Below are 10000 nucleotides of genomic sequence, written 5' to 3' on the forward strand. Positions count from 1 at the left end.
CCTGGCTGGACGACCAGGCTGTGTCATCCTGGGTTACCATGCCAACAGCCGCCCCGCGCCCTCTGGCGACACACCATCACAGTGCAGCGAAACACGAGGATCGGGCAAGAGGAGACGACAAAGAAAGGGAAACACAAGATTTGCACGAATTAAAGACCCTCCTCATTACCATACATTAGCACCCGGAAGACCAGGTATTTATATAATAGAGTAAAATATGTTCATTATAAAAATTTAGGAATGACTAAATCTTCGGGCATGCAGCTGTGCTCGCCCTAGCAAACTTAAAATTAAATATTTGGTATGGGAAGCTGAGGTGTAATGTGTCCATCTCAACAAGCACAATAAGGTGAAATACATATCAAATGTCTGCCCATAAATGCAGCATGGGTGGCTCAGAGTATGAAATAAACTAGAATAAATGCTTAAACAACTTGTCTTTTTCTCGACAGAGGTGCACGCGCTTCGCAAGCACTTGTCCTACAGGCCGAAAGGAGTTATCTTTCCCTTTGGTAACACACGGAAGCAAATCAGAAGTTGTACACTAAAGACATAACTTTGGTATCAGTACAAGCACCTGACCAATGCTGATCCCAAACAGATGTACAAATCTCCGGCCTGACTTTTCCATGAACAACAATACATTTCTGACCTGCATGAGTGTTAGGACAATAGGAAATGTACCTCAGCAAATTATTAAATTAAAAAAAAATACATAACATAAAAAAAAAATCTATAAAATCCTCTGGAAGCTACAAATCTCGTGTAGGTCCGAGGGCTGGGCTTGTTCTCTTTTCACATCTCTTCACATTTTTTTTTTTTTAGCGATTTTAAGAAGGCCCTTCCACCCACTCCATCACCAAGAAGGTACTGGGTATGCCAAAGGTCAGAAGTCTGCGTTCTCGCTTCTCATCCTTGACGCCAACCTTCACGCTGGCTCCGAGGGTTCCTGTGACCTCTGAGGTGTTCCGGGGTCACTCCAACACCTGGACAAGTAAGACAACACCTGCGCTGGTCTTGGTTCACACGGCGGAGACCTGGCCGGTGCCCAGGTCCTTCAAGAGGTTCTGCAATCTGATGATCTCTTTGCTGGCGTTGCTGAGCTCTCCGCCCAGCTTCAGCTCCTTCTCCTTCAGCTTCTTGATTTCTCTCTGGCATGTCTGCGGAAGGAGGAAGGGAACCGTCAGTCACCCCGGTCGTCCTTGGCGTTATATATAGCACAGAAAATACTACAGCTATCGCGACGAAATCCCTAAATATGCAACGAAATCCCTAAATATGCGACGAAATCCCTAAACATGCGACGAAATCCCTAAATGTGCGCCGCTTGTTTCATCTTTGGGAAACGAGGGCGCAAAAACTTACCACATTCTGGCGCAGGAGATCGAGCTTGTCACACTTGAGCTTGTTGATCTCGTGCTTGAGGGTGTCCACCTGGCGGAGGATCGTCTCCGGGTCGGCGTGGAGGGCGCACACGCCGTCCTCGTTGCCGCCGCAGAGAGGACAGTGCAAGGACAGCTTGTGGGGCGTCTCGGCGGAGGACATGGACTCTAGCCCCGTGTCCGAGTCCTCGTTGAGGGGATGGGAATGGCCGTCGATGTCGATGGAGTTGATGGAGGAGTCGTCGCTCTCCGACAGCGCCATCTGTGTGTTGGGCGTCGTGTCTGGACTCGAGGTGGGCGTCCGGGCGCCGCTGCTGCCCCCGCTGCCTTTGCTCCCTTTGCTGCGGGAACTCTGCAACGCGAGACAAGAAGGGTTAGAGCACATCGTCAACAAATCAGAACCCCAGCGATATTACACCAATCAACACATAATCAAGAGAGTAAAACTATCGCAATGACATTGAACTCCGACATTTCCCCTCACCGAAGGCGTTCCACCCGCTAGGTTGTTGGAGTTGTTGGTGGACGTGGTCTTCTTGACCAGGCCGGCCGGGTCCTGGTTCGGCGGGCGGCCTCTCAGGACCTTCCTGACGATCTCGGTGAACCTCGTGCCGGGAGTCTCCAGCTTCGGCGGCTCCTGGACCTCGGCGATGCCCAGGAACTCGTTGCTCTTCCGGCGGAGGTCCTCGACGAGGGAGCTCAGCAGGGAGGACCGAGTGCGCAGCTGGAGGGAAGGAAGAGGTTAGGAATCACAAATACAAATACAGAGAGAAAGTGAAGAATCGGGATTCTCGAAAGAAGATGAGCAGGAGAAGAACTAAGATGGCAGCTAGCTACCTAAAATGAAGAATTAGAGTGAAAAAAAAAAAAATTAAGAATCATACCCTTTTGCTTTTACTTATATATAGGTTCTCATCGTATCTGCATTCGCGGCGTAAAAGACTCAAAAAATCTCTAATCATCCTTTTTCTTCAACCATTCCTCCTCCCCCCCCCCTTAAACCCATACACGGAGCAGCAGAGGAAGAACTTAGCGACTTACCTCCAACTTGGCGAATCTCTCGGCCTTGTAGCAAGCCAGCTCGGCGTTGATGAGTTTGGTGAGGATGAACTCTTTGAACTGGGGTCCCTTCTCGAACACTCCTGACGAAGGCAATGTGGGGCCGAAGAAAGGTACGTCCGACCTTGCTGTTACACTCACGCGATAACTGAAAAAAAGGGGGGATACCGGGAATTAATTAATGAATCCGTCGAATTATGAGAGTGTGACTTCCATGTGTAAGAGTATGTCCGCGTCTTTTAGAACAGATATATATATATATATATATATATATATATATATATATATATATATATATATATATATATATATATATAAGCTGCAATATCTATAATTCCATCATTCATAATATATATATATATATATATATATATATATATATATATATATATATATATATATATATATATATATATATATCTAAGCTGCAATATCTACAATTCCATCACTCATAATTCACAACCTAACAAAAAATACCAAACCCAGGAGCGTCTCCACCCACCTGGTATTGGGCGTGCAGGGGTCGATCGGCTGAACCACAATGTAGGCGTGGAGGAAGTGCGAAGCGATCATGTCCGGGGCGAAAGGGGTGTTTCCCTCCTGGAAGACGATGGCCACGATGTCGTTGCCGATGTGCCTCTTCCGCTGGAGCTGCTGGGGGTCGTTCTCCGTGTATGGCAACAGCGTGGACACGTGGAACATGATCTCCTTCTCGCGGAACACTTCGTAGACACTTTCTTCGCCCGTCTGGCCGTACAGGGTGTCTAGGCCACCCTTGAAGCTGCGAGGGAGGGAGGGAGGGTCGTTAGCCATGCGAGGTTCGTTAAAAAACGAAAAAAGAAAACGTGTTCTCAGGTCGGATAAAAATGTGCGCGCGTCCGATTTTATATATTCAACAAAAGTCAATAAACCTCGAATTAATAAATAAGGGAGGAACAAATAGCAATACAAGGAACTATAAGACAACCCCCCAAAATAACCTCCCCGTGAAGAGAGAGAGAGAGAGAGAGAGAGAGAGAGAGAGAGAGAGAGAGAGAGAGAGAGAGAGAGAGAGAGAGAGAGAGAGAAAGAGAAAGAGAGAAGGGGGGTAGAAAAAAAAGAGAGAGAGAGAGAGAGATAAAGGAAGAGAGAGAGAGAGAAGAGAGAGAGAGGAAGAAGTGGAGTGAGAGAGAGAGAGAGAGAGAGAGAGAGAGAGCGAGAGAGAAAAAAAAAAAAAAAAAAAAAAAAAAAAAAAAAAAAAAAAGAACTTTCCATCCATCGCTAACTTACCCTTCATGATCCCTCAGCTTGACCCGCTGGCCCATGAGGCTGAGGAACTCCTCGAAGGCGGGCGAGTGGGACTTGTTGCCGAACAGCTGCTCCTCCGTGGTCTGGCCGGCGCGCTGGTAGATGAGGCCGAACTTGAAGTGGTTGACGAGCACGTGTTCGTCGTAGGTCACAATCATCTCCGGGCCACGCGGCGTCACCACCGGCTGGAAACGCTCCACCGTCAGCTCCTCCTTCAGGCGCTGTGGGGGAAGGAGAAGAAAAAGGGGGGGGGTTAGTCGTGGGCTTGTTAATCGGGAGGGGGAGGGGGAGGATGGTGAAATCGTCCGTCAAATGGAGATATGCATAGATATATATATATATATCCTTCCATCTGTAATCACGGGGTTAATCGTTTCCCAACATGTGATTAAACTGAAATGTGAAGTAGGAAAACACACACACACACACACACACACAAACACACACACACACACACACGCACACACAAATTGCTCAACAGGATTTCTTTTCTGTACAACACCACTTGGCTTATGGAAGCGTTCATTTCATATTCATTAAAAGGCGCCGGTCAAACATACAGTTTTCTCTCCCGCGTAATGTTCATCAACTAATGAACACGGAGGCTTTCAGAACCTTTAAATGTGAAAGCGGAATCCATTCTCGAGGTACAAAGACACTTGGCTTTTACCTTGGTACCAGATAGGCCTACGTGATTTATTTGGGCAATATTCTATGGATTTGAGGACAATTATAGATGGTAATAGTAAAGGGATGGGTAATTACAGACAGCCGATAAACAGTTTTTTTTATTATTTTTATCTATTTTTTTTTTTACCATAAAGTCATCTCAATTTTGTAGAAATGTGTGCGTATCGCCTCTTCACTGCTCCAATAGCACATCCAACACATTTGTGGTAAATTACTGCCTCTTAGCACGCAGAGATGGGGGAGGTGGGGGGCAGAAGGAGGAGGAGGAGGAGGAGGAGGAGGAGGAGGAGGAGGAGGAAGAGCAACAGGACGAGGTGATAAAGTTAAGAGGAAGAGGTTGCGAGATTGAAATCATTATGAGTCCAGAGCAGATTCAAAATCAATTACGCGATCGATCATTCCAATCCATGTTGCAATTCCTAGGGGATTGAAATCTGGCCTCGTCTGGGCCATAACGATGCGTTTCAATAGATTCCCGAGCCTACCAATCCCCCCCCCTTCCCTCTCCCCTCCTATCACCGTGTGGAGGCTGACACGGACACACAAACAATAACACTGCTATTAACAGTATAATGGGGGTTTCTCCTCTTAAAATGTAGGCCTCATCAGTATGCCCGGGAGATGTGCGTGTGATAATGAGGTTAGAACACGTGTGCGTTTGTGCGGGTGTGTGCGCGCGGTATCTAGGGGTGGGTGGGGTGGGGGTGGGATTCACCTGTGTGTGCGTATGAAAGCGGCGGGGGTTACCTGTGTGTAGGTGTATTCACGTTCAGATGCATACACTAATGCATGCCTACAAGTATCATGTATGTGCGTGTGTGCTTGCGTGTGTGTGTGTGTGTGTGTGTGTGTGTGTGTGTGTGTGTGTGTGTGTGTGTGTGTGTGTGTGTGTGTGTGTGTGTGTGTGTGTGTGAGTGTGTGTGTGTGTATGTGTATGTGTATGTATATATGTGTATATGTATATGTATATGTATATATATATATATATATATATATATATATATATATATATATATATATATGTGTGTGTGTGTGTGTGTGTGTGTGTGTGTGTGTGTGTGTGTGTGCGGGCGTGAACGTTCACCCGTGTACGTAGGTTCGACGGCAGTTCCCTGCCACCAGCAGCCGGATCGGGTTTCCATCCAGACTCGATGCTATTTTAGTCAATTCTCTCATCAGTGCTTGCGTGCCTTTTGTTTATTGGTTTGAGAATGCCTTTCTCCCCCTGTGTATACTCTCGCCGCGCCTTAAGAGTCGGCCATTTCTTTCGGCAACGGTCAAGGGGCATCTCACTCCCCACAAGACGGTCGAACAAGAGCCTATTATTATTGGGTATTATTAGCCTTGCCCTCGACGCCGATTCCGTGGCTCTATTCTCGCTGGGCAATGGAGGGCAATGGAGGCGACGGGGGCAAAGGGCAGGAAGGGAAAGGGAGAGGAAGGATTCAGGCGTTTTCAATGTTTTAATGGAAGTTTCGACATAACTAGATTCAGATTTACTATCTCTTTTCTCTTCTCTCTCTCTCTCTCTCTCTCTCTCTCTCTCTCTCTCTCTCTCTCTCTCTGTCTCTCCCTCTACCTCTCTCTCTCACTCTCTCTCACCAAAGGAAAATTCTCCACGTGTCCCTAAACTTTCCCTCGCGCCGAAACGTTAACACGACCCGACCATTAGGACACAGGGCCGCGCCGTGGAAAAAAAAGAAATTAAAAAAAAAGAAGAGAAAGAGAGAGAGAGAGAAAAGAAAATATGAAGGCGGCGATAGGCCTAGAATCACATAAAGTAGGGCAAAGTCACTTAAGAAACGGAAGAGGCCTAGCTTGGCAAAAACGTCTTTCTCGTGTGTGTGATCCTGGGCATATGAGAGAGAGAGAGTGTATACCACGGGGATTTCGACGGCTGACGGCTGATGGCTGACGGAGGAACACGAAAATGGCGTTTGCGTGGTGGATGGTGACCAGATTTTTACGTCATGGGGGGTTGTGGGGGGTGGGGGGGAGGTAGGGGGTGGAGAGGAGATCGACACGGAGATTTGGAAGGGGGGGCGGGAGGTGTGGGGGAAGGGGGGTCAGGTGGGCAGGTAAGATAAGTGGGGGGTCTCGGTGCAGGTAAGTTAGGCTCAGTTGGTGGGGAGTGGGGTGGGGGGCAAGGTGAGCTGAGGAGGGGAAGGGGGAAGAAGAGGGGTAGGGGGAGGGAGGTCCCAGAGCAGGTAAGTTAAACTCGGTTGGTGTGTGTGTGGGGGGTGTGGACAAGGTAAGTTCAACGGGGGGGATGGGGGGGAGCGGTGGTCATCTGGTGTCCCCTAGGAATGGATCTGACCCACGAATCAGCGGGTAGCAGAAAGGCCAGAGAGGAAACGAAAAACAACGAAGAAGAAGAAGAAAAACGAAAATGAAATAAATAAATATCATGAGCCAAGTAGTGCAACAGCAAACAATAAAAATGAGGCTGACAACACGAAAGGAAGGGAGGGAAAAGAATGAGGGGAGAGGAAAGCGGGGAGAAGGGGAGACAGAAAGAGGAGGAAGAAGAAAAACACATCAATAGGCCTGGTTGGAATCACTCGGCGAGTCTAGGGAGTGAGAGTGAGGGAGGGAGTGAGGGAGGGTAAGAGCAGGGAGTGAGGGAATGAGAAGTGGGAAGGAGAGGGGGAGATGAGGGAGGGAGTGAGGACCAGGTGGGCCGGAGAGTGAGGAGTGAGAATCTCCGTTGCTTTAATCTATCGGGTTTCCTCATTTCTCGGCTTCATTGTTTTGCTTTCGCTCCCCCTCCCCCTCCCCACTCCCTCTCCACCCACCTCCCACCCACCGCCCTATCACTTACGCAAGCAGGCAATTCAGCCGCTCTTTAAAAAAAAATAATAAATACAATAAGTTGGGAAGCCAAATATCTATAAACAATATAAAATTCGAAACCAAATTAATCAACAACAGCGAAAGTAATGATGACAATACTGATCATAAACAATTTTTCTCCCACACATTCCGTTACATACAAACTGAGTAAGAATTATTGAACAGAAAGACCACGACGGCGATAATAAATAGTTTAATTTTCGCAAAGGAAAGAAAATTATAACTACACATCAACACACGAACCGTTAGTATTAATTACGTTTTATAATAAAAAAACAGCCGACAAACCAACAAGAAAACAAAAAATAATAAGAATATTAATAATACTGATAAAAAAAAAACAATATGAATAACGATAACAACTAATAATGATAGCAGAAATAATGATAATAACAGAAATGATGGTAACAATACTAATACCAATGATGATCATAACAATAACAATAACAATTATAACAACAACAATAATAATAATAATAATAATCATCATCATCATCATAAAAAAATAATAACAGCAACATCAACAAAAATTGCAATCGGCAAAACAAACGCGCAACCGAACGCCCTATCTTCAAAAGGAAGAGGAAATGAAACAGGGGGAGCGAGCGAGCTGCAACCTCACGCAAGGTCAACTGGACAAACCGACACAACCGTTTGCAATAATCTCTACGAGCACGCTAGTGAGAAAAGACCTTGCAATACATGTCTTTTTTTTCTTTAGAAATACGAATCTGTTTGATCTATGAGTGGGAATGAATGAATGAATGAGTGAGTGAAAAATTTTGAAAAGGATAACTATAACGGTCTCAAATGTATCTGACAAGTAGTATATATATACACACAAACATAAACACGAAAGAAAATGGAAGTATACATATCACCAACAACAGCAACAACAACAACAATAACAAAAAAAATTATAATAAAAGAACAACAACAAAACAAGAGCAAGGCGCCAGGGCAGGCTGTCTCTCGCAAAAGCGGTAGTGCAACTTGGAATCAGCAAGTATGGTGAGAGGTGAGTGCAAGGCCGTCAGCTGTGATGTCAGAGGCTGAGGGCCGAGGCAGGGAGTGGTGAGTTTGAGAGGCAGGGAGTGGTGAGTCTGAGAGGCAGGGAGGGAGGGAATGAGGGAGGGAGGGAAGGATGTAGGGAAGGAGGAAGGGAGGGAGAGAGGGAGGGAAGAAGGGAGGGAAGAAGGAAGGGAGAGAGGGAGGGAGGGAAGAAGGGAGGGAGGGAGGGATGAAGGGAGGGAGGGAGAGAGGGGAGGAGGACGGGAGGGATAGAGGTAGGGAGGGAGAGAGAAAGGGAAGGAGGGAGGGAGGAAGGGAGGGAGGAAGGGAAGGAGGGAGGGAAGGATGAAGAGAGGGAGGGAGGGAAGGATGAAGGGAGGGATAGAAGGAGAGAGGAAGGGAGGGAGGGAGGGAATGAGGGAAGGAGGGATGAAGAGAGGAAGAGAGAAAAAAAGAGCAAGAAATATAGATATATAAATAAACAGAAAGAGAAAGGGCGCGGTGGCTGGACGAGTTAAAAAAAAAAAAAAGTGGCTAAATCCCTCCGCCTAGAGCTCTTAGCACGAGACCGCAGCCCAGCACCCTTCTGTGCGGTGATGTCACCCTCCCCCTCGAGGTCTAAACGGCCCAACAGGCGGATCTATCTCATGTCGTACTCTGAAGAGGCGCCTCCCACCCTCGCCCTCGCCGGGATAAGGAAACCGTGACGTCCCCTCCCCCTCCCCCCTCGGGAGAAAGAGCGGCTTCTCGTCTCGTCAACACAGGAACCGACAGGAGAATCCTATATTTACCCCCGACGAGATCCGACGGACGTGACCCGAAGGCCTCCTCGGCGCCGACTCCAAGTCCCCCCCCCCCCCCCCGCGGCAAGGAGAATGAGGTAAGAGTTACTCAATATATCCATCTCTTTTCTCCCTCCCCCCCTCCTCTTCGCTCTTGTGTTTATCCGTCGCGACCCACAACAGCATCGGGTACTGGTCACTGGCCTCCTTCTGGCACTCTCTCTGAGGAGCAGGGGGGGAGAGGGGGAAAGGGAGGAGGGAGAGGGGGAGGGGAAGAGGGGGGAGGAGAGGGAGAGAGAGAGAGAGGGGGAAGGGAGGGAGGGAGGGAGGGAGGGAGAGAGAGAATGAGAGAGGGGGGATAGAGGGGGAAGGGGGAGAGAGGGAGGGGGAGGGGAAGAGGGGGAAGGGGAGGGGAAGAGGGGGGAGGGGAGGGGAAGAGGGGGGAGAGAGTGGGAGGGGAAGAGGGGGGAGGGGAGGGGAAGAGGGGGGAGGGGAGGAGAATTCGGGGCGCTGGTGTACCTCAACGGTCCGTGCTTGGACGATGAGTCATTTCGTGGACACAGAAAGAGGGGAGAGGGGAGAGACTAAGAAAGAGGGAGACAGGCAGAGAGGAAGAAGCAAAGAGAGAGGGGTGAGGTGACAAGGAAGGGTTAGCAGGAAAGAAGGGAGGAGGGGGGAGAAGAGAAAGAGAAAGAGATAGAGAGAGTAAGAAGGAGAGATAGAGAAAGCCAAAGATCACGAAAGGGCTATAGTCATTACACCCAATCATTCCCCTCCCGCCTATTCCCCTAACTCAGGCCACGTCCATCTGTTGTTAAGCGAATGTCAGAATTTAATCAAATAGGAGGGTCTTAGCCTTGACCTTTGCAACATAACCACGTTAGGTAAGAAATTCGATCATTCACCCAGAGGAAATTGGATGGCTTCAACAGTTCG

General features: G+C 48.1%; 1 protein-coding gene across 1 annotated transcript in view; it reads right to left on the bottom strand.

The window, feature by feature from the left end:
* Positions 1-10000, bottom strand: part of LOC122246173 (Rap GTPase activating protein 1) — a gene marked incomplete at its 5' end in the record, with an annotated part of 657887 nt that overhangs the window by 2670 nt on the left and 645217 nt on the right. Inside the window, 6 exon segments of the mRNA XM_086554642.1 lie at positions 1-1160; positions 1366-1734; positions 1867-2106; positions 2424-2589; positions 2944-3222; positions 3711-3949. The exon segment at positions 1-1160 is cut by the window's left edge and continues 2670 nt beyond it. Coding sequence (XP_086410768.1) covers positions 1023-1160; positions 1366-1734; positions 1867-2106; positions 2424-2589; positions 2944-3222; positions 3711-3949 — 1431 coding nt within the window.

The sequence above is a fragment of the Penaeus japonicus genome, unplaced genomic scaffold (genome assembly GCF_977035675.1).
Source record: "Penaeus japonicus unplaced genomic scaffold, GWHDUDI00000001_assembly GWHDUDI00000003, whole genome shotgun sequence".
In the NCBI taxonomy this organism is placed as follows: Eukaryota; Metazoa; Arthropoda; class Malacostraca; order Decapoda; family Penaeidae; genus Penaeus; species Penaeus japonicus.